The sequence below is a fragment of the Salvelinus fontinalis genome, chromosome 25, assembly GCF_029448725.1.
Source record: "Salvelinus fontinalis isolate EN_2023a chromosome 25, ASM2944872v1, whole genome shotgun sequence".
NCBI classification, from domain to species: Eukaryota; Metazoa; Chordata; class Actinopteri; order Salmoniformes; family Salmonidae; genus Salvelinus; species Salvelinus fontinalis.
The window spans coordinates 21,313,262-21,337,403 of record NC_074689.1 but is presented as its reverse complement, the minus strand read 5'-3'; the positions used below and the strand labels follow the sequence as shown (position 1 = coordinate 21,337,403).

At 44.3% G+C, this 24,142-nt stretch overlaps 1 protein-coding gene across 4 annotated transcripts in view; it reads right to left on the bottom strand.

Annotated features, from left to right (window-relative positions):
- LOC129822972 (trichohyalin-like) overlaps positions 1–24,142 on the bottom strand; it is a 156,121-nt gene that overhangs the window by 33,215 nt on the left and 98,764 nt on the right. For all 4 annotated transcript variants that reach the window (XM_055881585.1, XM_055881586.1, XM_055881588.1 and 1 more), the window contains 5 exons: positions 22,040–22,124; positions 20,487–20,598; positions 9,523–9,732; positions 4,599–4,708; positions 4,419–4,493 (listed from right to left, as the gene is read on the bottom strand). In XM_055881585.1, the coding sequence (XP_055737560.1) occupies positions 4,419–4,493; positions 4,599–4,708; positions 9,523–9,732; positions 20,487–20,598; positions 22,040–22,124 (592 nt within the window). The remainder of the gene's footprint in view (positions 1–4,418; positions 4,494–4,598; positions 4,709–9,522; positions 9,733–20,486; positions 20,599–22,039; positions 22,125–24,142) is intronic.

The window sequence follows — 24,142 nt, the reverse complement described above, 5'->3', positions numbered from 1 at the left end:
GTCTGAGCCTTCCGTCTGCCCAGCGCCGTCTGAGCCGTCCGTCTGCCCAGCGCCGTCTGAGCCGTCCGTCTGCCCAGCGCCGTCTGAGCCGTCCGTCTGCCCAGCGCCGTCTGAGCCGTCCGTCTGCCCAGCGCCGTCTGAGCCGTCCGTCTGCCCAGCGCCGTCTGAGCCGTCCGTCTGCCCAGCGCCGTCTGAGCCGTCCGTCTGCCCAGCGCCGTCTGAGCCGTCCGTCTGCCCAGCGCCGTCTGAGCCGTCCGTCTGCCCAGCGCCGTCTGAGCCGTCCGTCTGCCCAGCGCCGTCTGAGCCGTCCGTCTGCCCAGCGCCGTCTGAGCCTCCCGTCTGCCACGAGCCGTCTGAGCCGCCCGTCTGCCACGAGCCGTCTGAGCCGCCCGTCTGCCACGAGCCGTCTGAGCCGCCCGTCTGCCACGAGCCGTCAGAGCCGCCCGTCTGCCACGAGCCGTCAGAGCCGCCCGTCTGCCACGAGCCGTCAGAGCCGCCCGTCTGCCACGAGCCGTCAGAGCCGCCCGTCTGCCACGAGCCGTCAGAGCCGCCCGTCTGTCCCGAGCCGTCAGAGCCGCCCGTCTGTCCCGAGCCGTCAGAGCCGCCCGTCAGTCAGGAGCCGCTAGAGCCATTCGTCAGTCAGGATCTGCCAGAGCCGCCAACCAGACAGGATCTGCCAGTGCCGCCAACCAGACAGGATCTGCCAGAGCCGTCAGCCAGCCATGAGCAGCCAGATCCGTCAGCCAGCCATGAGCAGCCAGATCCGTCAGCCAGCCATGAGCAGCCAGATCCGTCAGCCAGCCATGAGCAGCCAGATCCGTCAGCCAGCCATGAGCAGCCAGATCCGTCAGCCAACCATGAGCCGTCCAGCCAGGATCCGCCAGAGCCGTCCAGCCAGGATCCGCCAGAGCCGTCATCCAGCCAGGATCCGTCCCTCAGTCCGGAGCTGCCGTCCCTCAGTCCGGAGCTGCCCCTTATCCCGGTGCTGCCCCTTAGTCCGGTGCTGCCCCTTAGTCCGGTGCTGCCCCTTAGTCCGGTGCTGCCCCTTAGTCCGGTGCTGCCCCTTAGTCCGGTGCTGCCCCTTAGTCCGGTGCTGCCCCTTAGTCCGGTGCTGCCCCTTAGTCCGGTGCTGCCCCTTAATCCAGTGGGGTTAATGTGGAGGGTGGCCATTTGGAGGAGGCTACGGAGGCGGGTAGTGACTGTGGTGGGGTGGGGACCACGACCAGTGGCGGAGCCGCCGCCGCGGACGGACGCCCACCCAGACCCTCCCCTAGACTATGTGCTGGTGCGCCCGGAGTTCGCACCTTAGGGGGGGGGGGAGTTATGTCACGCCCTGGCCTTAGTATTCTTTGTTTTCTTAATTATTTTAGTTAGGTCAGGGTGTGACATGGGGAATGTATGTGTTTTTTGTAGTGTCTAGGGTGGTTGTAAGGTTTAGGGAGTTTATTAGAGTAGTTGGGTTTATGTTTAGTATAGAAGTCTAGCTGTGTCTATGGTTGAGTGTAGGTATCTAGGAAAGTCTATGGTTGCCTGAATTGGGTCTCAATTAGAGACAGCTGGTTATTGTTGTCTCTGATTGGGAGCCATATTTAAGGCAACCATAGGCTTTAGCTGTTTGTGGGGAATTGTCTATGTCAGTGTGTAGTGTTTGTGTCAGCACTATTTATATGTATAGCTTCACGGTCGTCAGTTTGTTATTTTCTTAGTTTTTTTGTATAGTTGTTAGTTTCTTGTTTTTCTCTCTTCTATAATAAAAGAAGATGTACTTTCCACGCGCTGCACCTTGGTCCTCTCTCAGTCCCTTTGACGATCGTGACAAGTCTATATTGTATATTTTTTTTAGAATGAGTATTTATTGGGTCATTATGTTAGTATATTATGTATGTTTGTAATAGTGTGTTTTATATGGAAATGTGTTTGTATTATAAATTGTATTTTAATGTTTAAGGACTCTTGGAAGATTAGTCCAAATGGGGACTAAAAGAGATCAAAATAAAATAAAATCTTATCATTATATCTCATACTGTCTATCTTATCATTATATCTCATACTGTCTAAGATAGAAAGTATAATGATATACAGTGCATTCTGAAAGTATTCAGACCACTTGACTTTTTCCAAATTTTGTTACGTTACAGCTATATTCTAAAATTGATTAAATTGTTTGTTTTCCCTCATCAATCTACACAGTACCTCATAATGACGAAGCAACAACAGGTTTCAGATGCTTTTGCAAATGTATAAATGGCCATAAGTATTCAGGCCCTTTACTCAGTACTTTGTTGAAGCACCATTGGCATCGATTACAGCCTCGAGTCTTCTTGGGTATGAGTCTACAAGCTTGGCACACCTGTATTTGGGGAGTTTCTCCCATTCTTCTCTGCAGATCCTCTCAAGCTCTGTCAGTTTGGAGGGGAGCATCACTGCACAGCTATTTTCAGGTCTCTCCAAAGATGTTCGATGTGGTTCAAGTCTGGGCTCTGGCTGGGCCACTCAAGGACATTCAGAGACTTGCCCCAAAGCCACTCTTGCGTTGTCTTGGCTGTGTGCTTAGGGTCGTTGTCCTGTTGGAAGGGGAACTTTCGACCCAGTCTGAGGTCCTGAGTGCTCTGGAGCAGGTTTTCAGTAAGGATCTCTCTGTACTTTGCTCCATTCATCTTTCCCTCGATCCTGACTAGTCTCCCAGTCCCTGCCGCTGAAAAACATCCCTACAGCATGATGCTGCCACCACCATGCTTCACCGTAGGGATGGTGCCAGGTTTCCTCCAGACGTGACGCTTGGCATTCAGGCTAAAGAGTTTAATCTTGGTTTCATCAGACCAGATAATCTTGTTTCTCATGATCTGAGTCCTTTAGGTGCCTTTTGGCAAACTCCAGTGGGCTGTCATGTGCCTTTTACTGAAGAGTGGCTTCTGTCTGGCCACTCTACCATAAAGGCCTGATTATTGGTGGAGTACTGCAGAGAATATCACATGTAGTAACCAAAAAAACTTAAACATATCAAAATATATTTTATATTTGAGGATCTTCAAATAGCCACCCTTTGCCTTGATGATAGCTTTGCACACTCTTGGCATTCTTTCAACTAGCTTCACCTTGAAGCTTCACCTGGAATAGGCTGAGCACTTGTTGGCTGCTTTTCCTTCACTCTCCAGTCTGACTCATCCCAAACCATCTCAATTTGGTTGAGATTGGGTAATTGTAGAGGCCTGGTCATCTGATGCAGCACTCCATCACTCTCCTTCTTGGTAAAATAGCCCTTACACAGCCTGGAGGTGTGTTGGGTCATTGTCGTTTTGAGAAAAAAAATTATAGCCCCACTAAGCCCAAACCAGATGGGATGGTGTATCGCTGCAGAATGCTGGTTAAGTGTGAACTCTAAATAAATCACAGACAGTGTCACCAGCAAAGCAGCCCCACACCATAACACCACCTCCTCCATGCTTTACGGTGGGAAATACACATGCGGAGATCATCCGTTCACCCACAACGAGTCTCAAATTTGGACTCCAGACCAAATTTCCACCGGTCTAATGTCCATTGCACATGTTTCTTGGCCCAAGCAAGTCTTTTCTTCTTATTGGTGTCCTTCAGTAGTGGTTTCTTTTCAGCAATTTGACCATGAAGGCCTGATTCACACAGTCTCCTCTGAACAGTTGATGTTGAAATGTGTCGGTTACTTGAAGCATTTATTTGGGCTGCAATCTGAGGCTGGTAACTCTAATGAAGTTATCTTCTGCAGAAGAGGTAACTCTGGGTCTTCCATTCCCGTGGCGGTCCTCATGAGAGCCAGTTTCATCGTAGCGCTTGATGGTTTTTGCGACTGCACTTGAAGAAACTTTCAAAGTTCTTGAAATGTTCCGTATTGACTGACCTTCATGACTTAAAGTAATGATGGACTGTCCTTTCTCCTTGCTTATTTGAGCTGTTCTTGCCATAATATGGACTTGGTATTTTCACAAATAGGGCTATCTTCTGAATACCGCCCCTACCTTGTTACAACACAACTGATTGGCTCAAATGCATTAAGAAGGAAAGAAATTCCACAAATTAACAAGGCACACCTGTTCATTGAAATGCAATCCAGGTCACTACCTTATGAAGCTGGTTGAGAGAAACCCAAGAGTGTGCAAAGCTGTCATCAAGGCAAGGGGTGGCTACTTTGAAGAATCTCAAATATAAAATATATTTGGATTTGTTTAACACTTTTTTGGTTACTACATGATTCCATATGTGTTATTTCATAGTTTTGATGTCTTCACTATTATTTTACAATGTTTAAAATAGTAAAAATAAAGAAAAACCCTTGAATGGGTAGGTGCTGTAAAACCTTTGACCGGTAGTGTATATAACGGTAAGATAGACAGTATAATGATAAGTACGGTACTCAGTATACAGTATGTGAATGATGTACTCACTGTTTCTCCTCACTGATGATGAGCAGCACCTTGTTCTGACCTCTGATCTTAGCAGCTAGACTCTCACTGGCAACCCTGACACACACACAGAGAGAGATACATCATACACTGGCCTGGCAATCAGAGAGTGTGTGTGGGTGTTTCCTGCTATGTATCTGCGTGTGTTGACGTCCTACCCACCTCTGCTCTTTGACCCAGCGGTTGACGTTGGCCATGACCACCTGGCTCCCCTGGCGGAGGTGTGTGTTGTCAGAGTACGCCCCCTCCACCTCCAACCGCAGTGTGTCCAGCTATAACACACACACACAGCCTTGTACAGCTAACCTTGTGGGGACAAACAATTCAGTCCCATTCAAAATCCTATTTTCCCTAACCCCTAACATAACCTGTACTCTTACCCTAACCTTAGCCCAAAAACCTAACCTTAATCCTAACCCTAAACCTAACCCTAGCTCCTAACCCTAACTCTAAACGTAATTCTAACCCTTACAGAGATATGACCCTTAAACATGACACCCCACAGACAACTCAAATGGGAATCTGTTAAGAAATCAACGGTCGGATTGTTGATCGAATTTCCTAAACTTTTAAGGGTCTAATTAAAGATCTTGGTTGAGTTTCAAACAAAAACACAGCTTCACAGCACCAGTACTGACTTGACGGAGAAAAAGACAGAGCTTCAACTGAATAACAGGTTGAGTTCTCAGCCTTTCACAGTGTCACATTGAAATGTCCTTGAGGTCAGCTCACCCAGTGTTTCACCTTATCAGAATATCTGGCTTTAGTTGTACAACTTATGTCAGTAACACATGTTACATTCTCATGCATTGGCTCACTACGTTGTGCATGTACATAAGGAAGGGGATTGCGCCTATAGAATACATCATGTCTAAAAGATGTATCATTTCAGAATAAGTGGTGCTGTAGCTCTGCTGGTCTGTCTGTCTGGAGCATGGAGTCAGGGAGAGAGTGGAGGGGTCAGACAGGATGACATCACTCGACAGGCTCACAGGGAAGGGAGAGAGAGAAAGGTGAGAGAGGTTCCGATTGAGAGCCAAGGGACTGAAGCAACAGAGACGACACACAAACAGACGAGCGGTCAGACCAACACCACCCCTGACATCCTGACTGAGCTGAAGGAGCTCAGAGACATGGTGGTGGAAAAGAGAGTGGAGTTGACTGTCACCAAGATTGAACTGAATAACATTGAGTCCAGACTGAAGGACAGTGAGGACATGGTAGAAGAGCCACGATTTGAGCTTAGGCTCACCAAGTTTAAGGTAGAGGAACAGAACGCAGGTAATGAACAGATAGATATGTATGAATTATGTAAGATAATTATGTAAGAACATTAAAATATTAACAGATTTTGTTCCCATATTCCAGGACAAGCGGCTGAACTGTCAGTCATGAGGGCCAGAGTGCCAGCCAGTGAGAAGGAGGTGACGGCTCTTAGAGAGGAGCTGAGCATCACCACTACTGAACTGCAGCTCCAGAAGAACAAGGTGGAGGAGCTGGAGAAAGACAATACAGGTAAAGCACCACTATGTACAGACATTAACATTTGTTTGGTTCATTGTGAAGTCAGTACAGTAAAAGATGTACAGATAATTCCAGGACAAGCAGCTGAACTGTCAGCCATGGGGGCGAGAGTGACAGCCAGTGAGAAGGTTGTTGTCACGGATTCCCCTGGTACCGCTGCCCATTCCGCGCACCAGCTCCGGAGGTCTACGTCACCGGCCTCTAGGCGTCACTGAACTGTTTCATTACGCACACCTGGTTCCCATTCCCCCTGATTAGTAATTGTATATATGTGCCCTCTGTTCACCAGTGTCCTGGTGGGTTATTGTTCCCATGTCCGTTGGTCTTGTGAGTACTTGTGCTTTGTAGTTTCAGCTTTTGTGCTTGCGTGCATTGTGTACTCGTTATTACGGGTCTCGTCCCGTGTATTGTTGTGCACTTGTTATTGCGGGTCTCGACCCGTGTATTTATTCGAGGTTTGACCTCGCTCTTTTGTTTAGGTTACATCCCTGTGTTTTTGAATCAGTGTTTGTTTTGGGCTTCGTCCCCGTGCCTTTTCATAGCATGTTGTATTTTGGGTGGAGTATTAAAACCCCCCATTACGTATTCCTGCGGCTGTTTCCAATCATTTATACAACGTGACAGAGGTGGAGGAACTGAAGACAGAGAATGCAGGTAAAAAAAAGATATGAACTTTACAAAACAAGTTTCACACTGAAAATCTGTGTACACAAACTTTATAGTGGGATCTCTAAATTCTTTAGGATTTGTTCATCTTTCATTTATTGTCAGACTACATGGTTTATTCCAGATCTTATGTGGTTAGTTAAAGTCAACACTAAATAACAGAACAAAATGAATCTGGGTGCAGTTTGATCTGAAAATGACACAAAGTACACACATGGCCAGCATGACAGGCCACACATACTCTGTGACAAGTAGAATCAATGGAATAGATTAGAACCATAATACAATCTCTTACACATCATACAGTGCCTTCAGAAAGTATTCACACCCCTTGACTTTTCCACATTTTGTTGCGTTACAGCCTGAATTTAAAAGTGATTAAATTGAGAGATTGTAATACTGGCCTACACAGAATACCCCATAACGTCAAAGTGGTATTATGTTCATTTGTTAAAATACTCATTAATTTAAAAAAAATGAAAGCTGAAATATCTTGAGTCAATAAGTATTCAACCCCTTTGTCAAGGCAAGTCTATATAAGTTCAGGAGTAAAAATGTGCTTAACAAGTCACATAATAAGTTTCATGTACTCACTCTGTGTGCAATAACAGTGTTTAACATGATTTTTGAATGACTACCGCATCTCTGTACCACACACATACAATTCAAACACAGATTCAACCACAAAGACCAGGGAGGTTTTCCAATGCCTCGCACAGAAGAGCACCTATTGGTAAATGGGTAAAAAGAACAGACATTGAATATCCCTTTGAGCATGGTGAAGTTATTAATGACACTTTGGATGGTGTATCAATACACCCAGTCACTACAAAAAGATACAGCCGTCCTTCCCAACTCAGTTGTCAGATAAGAAGGACACCGCTCAGGGATTTAGAGTTTAATAACAGTTAGAGTTTAATGGCTGTGATAGGAGAACACCGAGGATGGTTCAACAACATTGTAGTTACACCACAATACTAACCTAAATGACAGAGTGAAAAGAAGGAAGCCTGTACAGAATAAAACTAGTCCAAAACATGCACCCTGTTAGCAATAAAGCACAAAAGTAAAACAAAAAATATGTGGCAAAGAAATGTACTTCATGTGATGAATACAAAGCGTTATGTTCGGGGCAACTCCAACACATCACTGAGTACCACTCTTCATATTTTCAAGCACGGTGCTGGCTGCATCATGTTATGGGTATGCTTGTCATCGGCAAGGACTAGGGAGTTTTTTAGGATAGAAAGAAAAGGAATAGCGCGAAGCACAGGCAAAATCCTAGAGGAAAACCTGGTTCAGTCTGCTGTCCAACAGACACTGGGAGACACATTCACCTTTCAGCAGGACAATAACCTAAAACACAAAGCCAAATATACACTGGAGTTGCTTACCAAGACAACATTGAATGTTCCTGAGTCGCCTAGTTACAGTTTTGTGACTTAAACTGTCTTGAAAATCTATGGCAAGACTTGAAAATGGCTGTCTAGCAATGATCAACAACCATTTTGACAGAGCTTGAAGAATTAAAAAAATTATAATGTGCTAATATTGTACAATCCATGTGTGCAAAGCTCTTAGAGGCTTACCCAGAAAGACTCAGAGCTGTAATCGCTGCCAAAGGCGATTCTAACATGTATTGACTCAGGGGTGTGAATACTTACGTAAATGAGATATTTCCTAGTTTAATTTTCAATACATTTGCTAAATTTTCTAAAAACATGTTTTACGTTTGTCATTATGGGGTATTGTGTGTAGATGGATTAGAACATATAATATATTTAATCAGGCTGTAACAACAAAATGTGGAATAAGTGAAGGGGTATGTATATTCCTGAAGGCACTAAGTTCTCATCATATTCTTACAGCTACACACTACAATAATAGTTTGGTACTACAGAACAAATCAAAATGAATATCAATTAAACAAGTATACCGTGTGAGACTGAATCCTTAGACTCTTGTGTTTTCTTCCTGTGTTCATAGACAAAAGTGGCCTTCTCTGCTGCTTTGACTCATTCAGGAGGGGTGGGACCCTTCAAAAATGACACCACACTGATCTACAGTAAAGTCTTCACCAACACTGGCAGGGCCTACAACCCAACTACAGGTACTGACCACACTAATCCAACACACACTGGATCCAGCTACAGTCCAGTATTACTAGCAGTGTCTATGAGAGATGGACAGTGATGATCTCTCTCTGCTTCTCCTCTGATGCAGGCATCTTCACAGCACCAGTGAGAGAAGTCTACTACTTCAGATTCACCGCCTTTGAAAACCGCACTGGGAAAGCCATGGCTGTTTACCTCTCCCACAATGACGAGACGGATGTTTAATAATGACACCAATGATCAGTTTTATGAGTACATATCTAATGCTTTGTCTCTAGAGCTGGATGAGGGTTGTGTGGTCTGCATGCGTCTCCCTGCAGGCCGTGGACTCTGGGATAATAATAATAATAACCACAACACCTTCAGTGGCTTCCTGCTCTTCCCTGTGTGAATACAGCACCATGATGTAATGCTGTAATGAACTAAACTTTCTGATGTGAACCGTTCTGGGGTTAAACACCCCAATGTTCCTCCCTAACCAATAAATAAGCATTCCAAAAGCCAGATGACGCTCTCTTGTATTGTTGATATTTTAGTATCAGCAACATCAAGTGATGACAATTCTAACTGCTGCATCCTGATGCTTGTCATGTCATTATCATACAGTAAGTAGTGAATAATGTATGTGTAATATATCATTAATTATACAAATAATTGATTGGGCTTAAATAGCGCTATTTCTAGACATCCAAAGGGGGAAGCTCACCTCGTCCAACACCAATGAAGGACAGTATTATTAAATAGAGTAAATATGTTAAATGAAATGGTGAATGTTGTCTCACCTCCTGCACCTTGCTGCTGTATTTCTCCTGTAGCGTCTCTGACTCTGTCCTCAGTACGACCAGACGCTCCTCCTGATTGGCTAGCCGCTGGACGTTGTCTTGGCCCCGGCTCTGTGACCTCAGCAGCTGAGTGGTCAACGAGCTGTACTTCTCCTCCAAAGTCCTCACCTGATTGGTCAATGAGTTGTTCTCCTCCTCCAATGTCTTCACCTGTGGAAGGAGGGCGAGATAAGCAATGTCAAGGTTGTGTTCATGTAGGCAACACGAACAAAATGTCTGATGTTGAACAATCTTAGCTAGCACCTCCCTGTTTTGCTCTGCTTTAAAGCATGTTCCCTGTTTTTCTCTCTTAAATCATTTTTTAAACATGTTATGCAACAGTTTATTTACAAATCCTCTCCTTCTTTCGTGTCTGTGTGTGTACAGCACTGTCCTTCCCTAACAGAACCAGAGATATGGATACAATGACCCGATGCTTGTGTCTCCGCCCTAACAACAATTTTTCAGTTTAATCCACCTGAAAAGACAGAACAAATAATACAACAAATATTGTGGTTAAACTCAAATAAACTAATAATTTTTTCGATGAAATGTTAAAAAAAGGTATAATTTTAGTGAATGATAACATAAATAGGACTGGTGGAGTTATGTCACACATGCAGCAAACAAACATATAGAAATGTCTTCTCTACCCCAAATTACAACCAACTAATTGCAGCATTACCACAAAAATGGAAGAGGCAAGTAGAAGGGGAAAAAGTAAGGAACTTGTCTATCGGCCCTGTATTAAAGAACATAAATGGTTAAAGAAAAGTGTGATAAATAAAAACATTTCCCAATTTCATGTAAGGGCCAAAAAAAATACAGCTGTGCCATATCAATTGCAAAATAGTTGGGAACAGATTTTCGATGTACCCATTCCATGGCACATGGTTAATGAATTGACACACAAAACAACGGCGGATTCAAAACTTAGATTTTTTCAATTTATATTACCACACAAAATTCTTGCAACCAATAGAATGTTATATATATGGGGGATACAATCTTCCCAGCTCTGCAGATTTTGCTGTGAGGAGGCAGTCATTAGATCATTTATTTTGGTACTGTCTATATGTAGCTCGTTTTTGGTCACAGGGCCAGGAATGGCTGAAGAATTGCAACATTTGCCTAGAACTAACGCTGCAGATAGCAATACTGGGTGATTTGAAAAGTCATAGTCAATCAATCAATAATATAATAATTATTTTAACAAAAATATTTATCTTTAATTTACAATCTGTAGAAGCTATGAGAATAGAACGGTTCAGTACTTTTGTGAAGCATCACAGCACAGTTGAAAAATATATGGCAAATAGAAATCCAAAATGGATGGTGTTAAGAGATACAGTGGGGAGAACAAGTATTTGATACACTGCCGATTTTGCAGGTTTTCCTACTTACAAAGCATGTAGAGGTCTGTAATTTTTGTCACATATATACACTGTCATATACATATATACACTGTCACATATATACACTGTCACATATATATACACTGTTTTGTGGTCTACAACAAAGGACTTAAGAAACAAACTTTTAAACGAAAGGAAACTTCTTGGCAGGGTTGACACTCTTATGTAGGTGTCATAACCATCCATAAAATAATGCAAGATATGTCACAACAGGTGTATATATATGGGTCACGACAATGTTCTGACCATATTATGACAGGTTATTACAAGTTATGTCAGTTATGACATGGTTATGACCATAACATGTTATGACGCTGGGTGTCAAGTAAAGTGTTTCCGGGATTTGTCGTCCACAGAGCGGAACAGCGGGCTGTTAAGCACCCGCCTACTCCTCTCTTTGCATTGGTGGATACATCTCGTTATTTGAAAACTTTTTTGAATATTTGATGAGGGGTGTTGATGTCAACTGTCTGTATTCAATGGAGAGTGAGATGATATGTTAGCCTCATGAATATGCATCGACCTTTTCAAATTTCAACAGGGACAACTCCAATATAAAGTGTTTTTTCTCCAAGTTGCCGGGATGTCACGTGCATCACACTTATATATCAGTACATTGGTAACAACCTAAGCATTACCAATCTTCTATTAGATCATATAAGCCTCACATATCAAAATAGCAATTCATGTTTAGCTTGACTCAATTCGACACTCTCTCATTGCCCCCCATACAAAAACGGATTTTGGGCAGAGAAATTTTGCCCCCCCCCTCACTCTGGCAGAGCCTGTTTGGGGTTCTGTGTTTCTAATACATACACTGCAGCACCAAGACCCCCAGGCATGACAGCAGACCCCGCTCTCTGAGCGCTGAAGGATCCCTCATATCCACTGCCTGCCACACATTAATTCACCATCAATTATACAGCACGTCCACACACACTCTGGAGTGTTCTAATGACAGTAATTACCTACCAGTCATAAAGAGACTGGTTTCACATGAACATCTCTTTCCTGGCTGGCTGATGTGTGCGGTCTCGCTCTGACTGGCTGGATGGCTGTGAAGGGACGGTGTTATGATTAAGACTAAATTACACACGGATCCTTTGTTTCCACTGGTGTCAGGGGAGGATAATGAAGAACGAGAGAGAGAGAGAGAGAGAGAGAGGGGGAGAGGGGGAAAATAGGAGGGAAGAGAAAGGAGAGAGAGGTGGAGGGGGGGTGAACGCACACGAGATGGGAACCTGTTTAACATTTAGATTGTTTTTTTCTACTCACATTTTTTCAGGGGGGTATTGGCGGTGATGGTGGTCTCATCGGGGAAAAAAGACACAAAAAATCACACACACACACAAAAAAAATAGAATGTGTTGTGAAAGGTGGGCCTTGAGAGAGGTGTTTTGGTAAATCCTCACACCGAGTACGGTTACATGCACACAATAATACGATTCTTGTGGATAGTCAGACTAATATAATAGTTTGTTTAAAACGTTTACATGCTTAGCAAGAAGAACGGTTTCCTTATAATCCTTTTTGCATGGACACATCTGAAATCAGACTACTGATGGGACTTCAATAAATGCAGAAAATCGGCAATCAAAATAAACGTTCTACCAACAGCGAACGTTATTTTTGCGAAGCCTATTTGATTCTGATTTCGGACATATAAAGTTTGTATGTGAGAACTATTTCTACAATTAATAAATTGAAAGAGTGCTCAGAAAACCAGATGTTTTAATCAGCGTATACTTACGTTGATTTTGACCTTTTGCTGATTAAGTTAAGCAGAGTAAAGTGTTTACATGACTATTACCATACTCAGCCTACTGCCATAATCAGTTTAATATACAATTATTGGTCTGCATGTAAACATACTCACTGAGTAGGTGGTTGGGTAGGAGAGGAATCCACACATTAACTCTAAAAGTCTAAAATCAGGAGAAGAACCATTTGAAATATGAAGGTTGCTTAAAGGCCTTAGCTGGATCAGAGTAGACACCACATGTAGGTGAACTAAAGTATATTTAACAACTGTATTTGCTACATTATGTATTATGTTTCAGATGTTTTAAATTATGGTTCCTAGGCTGGGGGAGGGACTAACTGTTCACACCAACCATGTCAATGGAGATTATGTGCGACGGGCCTACAGTACGTAGTCTGTCTTGCCTACTACTTACTAAAACTAGGTTACATACTGTGTACTAATCGTACCGCATACTATTTAGAACCTATTATTTAGTATAATTGTTAGCAGTAAGCAACAAATATCAACATACTACAAGGGTTCACACGGAGAATAAGTCAACTAATGCTTAATCGGGTGCTTTTCCCGACATCCGTTCATTGTGGTACAGCCCATCCCTTTCTATGATCAGCAGCTGTTGACAAACACACCTGGGTCTTAACAGATGCTACTCTTCCACAATAGCATGCTGCAAATTCGTACTGGATTAAAAACCAAAATGAGTATGATCCTGGCATTTAAAGCATACAAACATTTTTCAATTTCACACACTACTAAAGTTTATCTTTTTGCATGCCCAATCAGAGTATTATTTAGAGCGCAAGTACGGGTATTCGGACAGGCCCAGTGACACAACCAACATCAATGGCTTGGATTTATATAACACTTTTCAACCTGGTGATCAAAGAAACTCACCTCATCCACCACAAATAAAACAAGCTATCCCATGCCAATAGAGCCTTTGTTGCAGAGATAATCAACCCCTAAACCCTGTCCTGTGGATAGAACAACACCAGAGATAATCAACCCCTGAACCCTGTCCTGTGGATAGAACAACACCAGAGATAATCAACCCCTAAACCCTGTCCTGTGGATAGAACAACACCAGAGATAATCAACCCCTAAACCCTGTCCTGTGGTTAGAACAACACCAGAGATAATCAACCCCTAAACCCTGTCCTGTGGTTAGAACAACACCAGAGATAATCAACCCCTAAACCCTGTCCTGTGGATAGAACAACACCAGAGATAATCAACCCCTAAACCCTGTCCTGTGGTTAGAACAACACCAGAGATAATCAACCCCTAAACCCTGTCCTGTGGATAGAACAACACCAGAGATAATCAACCCCTAAACCCTGTCCTGTGGATAGAACAACACCAGAGATAATCAACCCCTAAACCCTGTCCTGTGGTTAGAACAACACCAGAGATAATCAACCCCTAAACCCTGTCCTGTGGATAGAACAACACCAGAGATAATCAACCCCTAAACCCTGTCCTGTGGATAGAACAACACCAGAGATAATCAACCCCTAAACCCTGTCCTGTGGATAGAACAACACCAGAGATAATCAACCCCTAAACCCTGTCCTGTGGTTAGAACAACACCAGAGATAATCAACCCCTAAACCCTGTCCTGTGGATAGAACAACACCCTTCATCCATTAGAGGACCCTTCATCCATTAGCCTTAAACCACTCAGCTCATTTTAGCAGATACCTTCATCAAATTAATGAAGATATTTATTGTTAAACACATTTTTATAAAACATTAATTTTATAAAAACTTTCTCTCCAATTAAAACCCCCCAGCAGAGCTGACATCAGTTAAATATGTATACTCATCACTAAGAGATCTGAATTATATATCTGGTGTGTGTGTGTGTGTGTGTGTGTGTATGTGTGTGTAGGGTTGAATTCCTGAGTATGTCTCACTCTGAGCTGATTACTTAATGGTAATGATCATGATGAGTGTGTGTGTGTGTGTGTGTGTGTGTGTGTGTGTGTGTGTGTGTGTGTGTGTGTGTGTGTGTGTGTGTGTGTGTGTGTGTGTGTGTGTGTGTGTGTGTGTGTGTGTGTGTGTGTGTGTGTGTGTGTGTGTGTGTGTGTGTGTGTGTGTGTGTGTGTGTGTGTGTGTGTGTGTGTGTGTGTGTGTGTGTGTGTGTGTGTGCGTGCATATGAGTCCTCCTCTGCTTAATGCTGATGACATGTCCCTACATTAGGTTGGCCAGTGAGCCACAGCAGATCAGATAAGCCATATTAATGACTCTGATGGCTTTCTTCATTACGTCTGCTCTGACACATAGCCTCATCAGAATGTTTCGCAAAGCCAGAAAAAGAGAACTCGCTGATTGAGCTGGGCTGGCACAGGAAACAGCCGCACAGTCCTGAGAAAAAGCCCTATAAATTATAACATCAATAGTTGGATGGTTTGTTTTGAACTTTTCTTCAAGGTTTTGTCTCGGACATACAGTATATGTTAGTTAGGTTCCGCCTCAACAGTCTCGCCTCAACAGTCCCGCCTCAACAGTCCCGCCTCAACAGTCTCGCCTCAACAGTCCCGCCTCAACAGTCCCGCCTCAACAGTCCCGCCTCAACAGTCCCGCCTCAACTGTGCCTTTCTAGAAGACGCTCCAGCGCCAACACTGATGGTGTGTAAACAGGGCCAGGGTCAGAGGGAGGGGTTAGTGAAAAGATAGGGGTGGTGAAATTAGAATCTGTCCATGCTAGCACAGATCAATCCTGGGTCAAATACCTTCAAATAGGGAGGAACACGCGCCTTTTACACATCCTTTTCCCCCCAAAGAGATAGTGTCCAGGTCTCAATTTCCTATGATCAGAGTGAGATACCCATACGTGTGTATGTGTCAGACAGTGGCCAGTTTGCCTGTCCAACCGTCACCTCTCTCAAATGAAGCACAGGATTCCTGCTTAATGAGCTGTGTGGGATGGAGATAGAAGGAGAGGCCACACACACACACACACACACACACTAAACAAGGCCGATCTGTTTCAGTACACACTAGAGGTTCTCTCATTACACCAGATAGCATCCTTTAACCCTCTAACTACTGTTTCTACTGCAGGGCTTTAGCAAGGCCATCTGTCTGTGACAGATCTATGTAAGACTAAGATAAATACTACTGTATACAACACATGAACACACGCACACACACACGAGCTAACATGCACACACGCGCACCAAATAACTGATTTTCTGGCAAAGAAATGGTCATCTTGCAGAAGTAATTCTAAAACAATTTATCGCCACTCAGTGCCACTTATGGTTGTCCATCAGGTAACATGTCTGAAGAGTTCTGGTTGTCCATCAGGTAATATATCTGAAGAGTTCTGTTTGTCCATCAGGTAATATATCTGAAGAGTTCTGGTTGTCCATCAGGTAACATGTCTGAAGAGTTCTGGTTGTCCATCAGGTAATATATCTGAAGAGTTCTGGTTGTCCATCAGGTAACATGTCTGAAGAGTTCTGGTTGTCCATCAGGTAACATGTCTGAAGAGTTCTGGTTGTCCATCAGGTAATATATCTGAAGAGTTCTGGTTGTCCATCAGGTAACATGTCTGAAGAGTTCTGGTTGTCCATCAGGTAATATATCTGAAGAGTTCTGGTTGTCCATCAGGTAATATATCTGAAGAGTTCTGGTTGTCCATCAGGTAACATATCTGAAGAGTTCTGGTTGTCCATCAGGTAATATATCTGAAGGGGTCTGGTTGTCCATCAGGTAATATATCTGAAGGGGTCTGGTTGTCCATCAGGTAATATATCTGAAGGGGTCTGGTTGTCCATCAGGTAATATATCTGAAGGGGTCTGGGCAGCAGATGAGGCCGTTTCAGACACCATTTCATCCTGATTCATCAGAACACCTCATCAGGCTTAACCAGAAGGATCCATCACCTGGACAGTGGACACATATAAACGCAAGAACACACGCATGCACGCACACAAACACATGCACACACTCACACACACCGATGACAACACAAGCTTTTTCAGAATCCTCTGTCATACGATCCTCTATATTGCCTATTGAGCAATACAAACAACAACATTTGGTTCAATCTGCACTTTCTCTCATTGACTTAATTACTCAATAAAAATTGGACCTAAACTTTTCAGATGGCGAACTGATATTTACAGTAAACACAACATCTGTGACATCAGAGCAGGCCATATTTATACTGGCCTACTGGAGGCGGAGGAGATAAAAGTTTGACACACTAACGAGCGGCTAACGCTAACTAGCGAAAAGTTCACTTTAGACTCTCATTAAAACACTTAAACACACACACACACACACACACACACACACACACACACACACACACACACACACACACACACACACACACACACACACACACACACACACACACACGTACGCACACACACACACACACACACACACACACACACACACACACACACACACACACACACACACACACACACACGTACGCACACGTGTGTGTGTGTGTGTGTCACAAAGCCATCACTAATGCTGTCAAAAACAGCATGAATGACTCTGATCAGCTCTGTGTCAGTGTGACCGGTCTAATCAGTTATGGGGATGTGTTTGAAGATGGCTGCAGAAACATCTTCACTGAACACCTCAGGGCTTTGATTGGAACTGGACCCATGCAGAGACACACAACCATTGATGTGCGTGTGCGTGTACAGTGCGTGTACAGCTTTGGCTTTTAAAAACACTTTAGTTCAATACATTGAAAAAAAAACAACATCTAGCACTGAGCTGTGTGGTACATAATTTAGCCTACAGAATGAATGATTCAACATTCCAACTTTACACTGACAGGAGGATGAGAACTGGAAGACAGAAACTTTTTCCTTTAACAAGTCCGACGAGAAGGATATCCTGCTTTCACTGGAACAGGCCCAGATCCCTGCCTTTTGCGTGAAGAAAAGACGCAGGAAAAGGGGCTGCAGATGGGGCAGCCTTCTGAGAATCCGTAGACGAGCTAATAAACTCCCACTGCCATCCGTTCTTCTTGCTAACGTGCAATCATTGGAAAAGAAAATTGATGACCTACGATTAAGATTATCCTACCAACGGGACATTAAAAACTGTAACATCTTATGTTTCACCGAGACGTCGCTGAACAACAATACGGACAATATAGAGCTATCGGGATTTTCCATGCACCGGCAGAACAGAGACGCTACCTCTGGTACGACGAGGGGTGGGGGTGTGTGTCTATTTATCAATAACAGATGGTGCGCAATGTCTAATATTAAAGAAGACTTGAGGTTTAGCTCGCCTGAGGTAGAGTACCTTATGATAAGCTGTAGACCACACTATCTACCAAGAGAGTTCTCATCTATATTATTCATAGCCGTCTATTTACCACCACAGAACAAAGCTGGCACTAAGACCTCTCTCAATCAACTCTATAAGGCCATAAGCAAAGAAGAAAATTCACACCCAGAGGCGGCGCTCCTAGTGGCCAGGGACTTTAATGCAGGCAAACTTAAATCAGTTTTACCACATTTTTACCAGCATGTCACATGTGCAACAAGAGAAAAAAGTCATCGGATTCATCAATAAGTGCATCAACGACACCGTCCCCAGATTGACTGTACGTACATATCCCAACCAGAACCCATGGATTACAGGCAACATCCGCATCGAGCTAAATGCTAGAGCTGCTGCTTTAAAGGAGCGGAAGACTAATCCGGACGCTTATAAGAAATCCCTATGCCCTCAGATGAACCATCAAACAAGCAAAGCATCAATACAGGATTAAGATTGAATCCTACTACACCGGCTCTGACACTCGTCGGATGTGGCAGGGCTTGAAAACTATTATGGGCTACAAAGGGAAACCCAGACGCGAGCTGCCCAGTGACGCAAGCCTGCCAGACGAGCTAAATGCCTTTTAAGCTCGCTTCGAGGCAAGCAACACTGAAGCATGCACGAGAGCACCAGCTGTTCTGGATGACTGTGTGATAACGCTCTCGGTAGCCGATGTGAACAAAACCTTTAAACAGGTCAACATTCACAAAGCCGCTGGGCCAGACGGATTACCAGGACGTGTACTCAAAGCATGCGCGGACCAACTGTCAAGTGTCTTCACTGATATTTTCAACCTCTCCCTGACCGAGTCTGTAATACCTACATGTTTCAAGCAGACACCATAGTCCCTGTGCCCAACGAAGCGAAGGTAACCTGTCTAAATGATTACCGCCCCGTGGCACTCACGTCAGTAGCCATGAAGTGCTGTTCATTGACTACAGCTTAGTGTACACCATAGTGCCCACGAAGCTCATCATTAAGCTAAGGACCCTGGGATTAAACACCTCCCTCTGCAAATGGATCCTGAACATCCTGATGGGCCGCCCCCAGGTGGTAAGAGTGGGCAACAACACGTCTGCCACGCTGATCCTCAACACTGGGGCCTCTTAGGGGTGTGTACTTAGTCCCCTTCTCTATTCCCTGTTCACCCACAACTGAGTGGCCAAACACGACTCCAACACCATCATTAAGTTTGCTGACGACACACAGTGGTAGGCCTGATCACCGACAACGATGAGATGACCTATAGGGAGGAGGTCAGAGACCTTACTGTGTGGTGCCAGGACAACAACCTCTCCCTCAATGTGATCAAGACAAAGGAGCTGATCGTGGACTACAGGAAAAGGCGGGCCGAACAGGCCCCCGTTAACATCGACGGAGCTGTATTAGAGCGGGAGTTTCAAGTTCCTTGGTGTCCCCATCACCAACGAACTATCATGGTCCAAACATACCAAGACAGTCGTGAAGAGGACAAAACCTTTTCCCTCTCAGGAGACAGAAAACATTTGGCACGGGCCCCCAGATCCTCAAAAGGTTCTACAGCTGCACCATCGAGAGCATCCTGACCGGTTGCATCACCGCGTGGTATGGCAGCTGCTCGGCATCTGACCGTAAGGCGCTACAGAGGGTAGTGCGAATTGCCCAGTACATCACTTGCCCAGTACATCACCATCCAGGACCTATATAATAGGCGGTGTCAGAGGAAAGCCGCTGCTACTCGCTGCTTATTATCTATGCAATCACTTCACCCCCCCTACGTGTACAAATTACCTCAACTAACCTGTACCCCCGCACACTGACTCGTTACCAGTGCTCCCTGTATATAGCCTCGTTATTGTTATTCTTATTGTGTTACTTTTTATTATTACTTTTTATTTTAGTCTACTTGGTAAATATTTGATTAACTCTTGAACTGCACTGTTGGTTAAGGGCTTGTAAGTAAGCATTTCACGGTAAGGTCCACACTTGTTGTATTCGATGCATGTGACAAATAAAGTTTGATTTGATCAGAGAGAGAAAGAGTGTGTCTAACACTCAAAATCAGTTCCTAGCCCGTTCCCTGTGTCCTAGCCCCTTCCCTGTGTCCTAGTCCCTTCCCCATGTGTCCTAGCCCCTTCCCCGTGTGTCCTAGCCCCTTCCCCGTGTCCTAGCCCTTTCCCCTTTCCCTGTGTACTAGCCCCTTCCCTGTGTCCTAGCCCCTTCCCCGTGTGTCCTTGCCCCTTCCCCGTGTGTCCTTGCCCCTTCCCCGTGTGTCCTAGCCCCTTCCCCGTGTCCTAGCCCCTTCCCAGTGTCCTAGCCCCTTCCCAGTGTCCTAGCCCCTTCCAAAGTACCTTTCTAGTTTTATAAAACAATCCATGCTCTGCCAATCAATTCACAGGACTATTCAGAAGTAGGGAGAGAGAGAAGGATATAAGTTGAGGTGTGTGTGTTTACTTGTTCCTGTGTTGTGTGGTTGTCTCTCTGTGTGTTGAGTGTGTTCTCCATGGCCTGCTGTAGGGCCAGTCTCAGCTCTGCAGACTGCCTCTCCAGCCTCTCCACTGTCAGCCTGCAACACACACACACACACACACACACACACACACACACACACACACACACACACACACACACACACACACACACACACACACACACACACACACACACACACACACACACACACACACACACACACACACACACACACACACACACACACACATCACAGTAGTAGGGGGCTTAGGGAAGGGGCTAGGACACAGGGAAGTGCCTAGGGACTGATTTGGAACTAGGCCGAATAGTGTCAGTAAGAACAGGGGGAATCTGAATGTGATCGATAGGGGCTCTATTTCTGCTCTGCCTCAATAGAGACTGGCTGCCGTGGTTACTCGATCAATACGACAAATTATGAGCATTTCCTCAAGCTCCCGACCAACCCCGTCCCCAGAGCAGCCCCAGCGCAGGCAGCCCCAGCGCAGGCAGCCCCAGCGCAGCCCCCATGGACCCCACTGGCAGACCGACTGGGCACAACACAACAAGCTAAATATACACACAATATATAGGACGAGTAAATATACAGATCCTATAGCAAACCTAAATATACAGGCTATATACACATCCAAAAGTACGGTCTCAATACGCACCAATTCCAATGTTATAAGTATATTCAGGAGTGCTGTACATATTTGTGTTAACAATTGGCTATAGAACTCAAAGACAGTTTTCTCAGTTCACAATAAAAAAGATGGAAGAGAGAGGGGTGGAGAAGAGGATAGAGGGGATACTGGGGGAATCAGGGGAAGAGAGGGGAGGATGGGATGGGGAACTTCCCAGAAACAGCTGAAATCCATTTAGCATCATGTTCATGTTTAGTTGAATAATGACCATTTGGGAGCGCTTTTCTCATACAGACTGACTCCTCTTAGCTATTGGCCCATATGGATGTTAACAATTTAGAGAGAGGGAGAAGAGGGAGAGAGAGAGAGTAGAGAGAGTAAGGGAGAGAGAGAGAGAAAGGGAGAGAGAGGGAGAAGAGGGAGAGAAAGAGAGCACGGAAGAGGGGGAGAGAGAGAGTAGAGAGAGAAAGGGAGAGAGCGAGAGAAAGGGAGAGAGAAGGGGTGAGAGAGGGAGAGAGAAGGGGAGAGAGAGCGAGAAGGGGTGAGAGAGACGGGGACAGAGAGAGGGTGGGGGGAGGATTCTGCATTAATGTGATGAGGTCACCATACTGGCAGAGATCTAGACCACAACCATAGACAGACACCAGACATGTCATGCTGCATTTATGCTGATGTCATCACAATGCTGAAGAGACACGGGTCAACCTGTGAACTTTGAACTTGGTGACCTCATGTACGGCACGGTACGATGCAGGCCAAGATGCACATTCTCCAATATGTCCATAATATGCCCATTTGGAGAGGATGGTAATCTATGAGTACTGCTGGCGTGTAGAGTAACCTTGTCTGAGACCTGAAGAAGTGTGTTAATTCCCCGTGTTCCCTTCTTACCTCCTCCTCTCCTCTGCCTGTCTTCCTTCTCTCACACTCCCCTCCAACCGCCAAACCTCCTCCCCACGACATGACAGCTCCTCCACTGATAAAGGGAGAGACAGAAACAGAGAGAGAAAGACAGAAAGAGAGAGACAGAAAGAGAGACATCATGAAAACTGTTGGCTTCAGTTCAACAGGGAGCAGTACAATATGAACGCATAGGAGGCTAAATGAAAGCACATTTGAAAGATGTTTGTCAGCCGAAATATTAATTCATACTTCCCCTGAAAATTACTTCTATAAATTCTAAACCATTTTCATATGCCACAACTAATAACCCATCATCTTTATATTAAAACGTAAGTGCGGGTTCATGTATAATGCATTCTTCAACTATTCAAGGTTATACAGTATGTGACTATTATTCCTAAAAACAAATTGTAGTACGTAGCAAAGAGATGAGCGATGAACCTCAGATGCAAATAAAATAAAGCTCTAAATAAAATGCAGTCAAATGAATTAAAAAGAGAACAATGCAAGTAGCTTCTCATTAAAGGCACACAAAGCCAGAGAACATTTAGCCACTATGAACCCTGTCAAAACAGGGCTTTGTTGTGTCACACAAAGGAAACACTTCCTCTTTCGGTCAATAGATGGCACTCCTCACCTTACACAGCACACAAAGCGTGCACCCATCCATTCAATCATTTTGTTTCCCTGTCTTTCTCTCTCTCTCTTTCTCTCCTATCTACATGGAATAAAATCATATTGTCCACCACGTAGTAGGTTTAGCATAGTGTGTTTATAAAGCATATAAAGGTTTTTGCTCTTTGTGAAACAGAATAGCCTTGCATTTTCATGCGTTTGTTTTTCAGCGAGTCACCATTTGCTTAAAATACACATTTTGGGATAACCTCTGTCGCCCCTTTTATTCACTGTGGGTTTAAACCATTGTTTTAGACAGTTTTTGCCACTCAGTCAGGATGCAATATGGAACGCTAAACTCCAGGTCACCTGTGTGTCATGGATGTGTCTGCTTGCATTTATGTGTGTGCATTTTAAAATGGTGAGAAATGGGTATGATGCTATTAGTGACATATGCAGTGATTGTGGTGGGAGGACTGGAGAGAAAAGGACGGGAAAATGAATACTAAAACATCAACACTTGATAAATCCATGATTCATTTATGGCTTTGCAGAATCCAAACGGTTTAAATTGCAGCCGTAGGAAACTGGAACCTGTAAATATTTTACGATGCACAAACAGACTTTGATTTATTTTCATTATTTTATTCCAGCCCACCTTGGCTCGATTGCCGAATCTCAAGGTAAAAGTTTGTTATGAATCTAAATAATCAATATAAAAAGAACGAGTAGAGATGCATCTCAGGTTGATTCACATTCATCAGGAATCAGTTCAATATAACCTCTCTCACACTGACCATCCAGGGAGGGCAATTAATGCTGCACAGGCTTTCCTGTTTACAAACACACAGGCAAAGGTTAGGAGAGCAGACTTTGTACTGTAACCCCAAACAACACATGCAGGAACTAGAAAATGCTATTTCAGTTATTAGGGTTTAATTTGGTCAATTTCTATGGAGACTGTAGGAGCAGAACAGACCCAGAACCAGTTGGTGTCCTGGCTGAGTGGGTTGTATCTTCCTTCTTTATTTTGAGGGAATTACAAAAACAGATGGGCCTTTGCCTTACTTCCATCCAGCGATGCAAAACACACACACACACACACACACACACACACACACACACACACACACACACACACACACACACACACACACACACACACACACACACACACACACACACACACACACACACACACACACACACACACACACACACCCTCTCTCTGTCAGTGTTGTATTTACAGTGATCTGGCAGTGGAAGATGAGCCCCGGGCTATAACACTCTAACACACTACCTAATGCTCAGACTAGCAGGTAATCTGGTGTCTCACATCCTCCTTTGATACACACTGATCAATACACTGCTGTAACACCAGTCATTTTCTTCTGCTTCTACCTGCCTTCTCTCTTTCTTTTTATTAGGCTACATTTATAATTCATATTACACTGGCTGGATACGCAGACACAGACC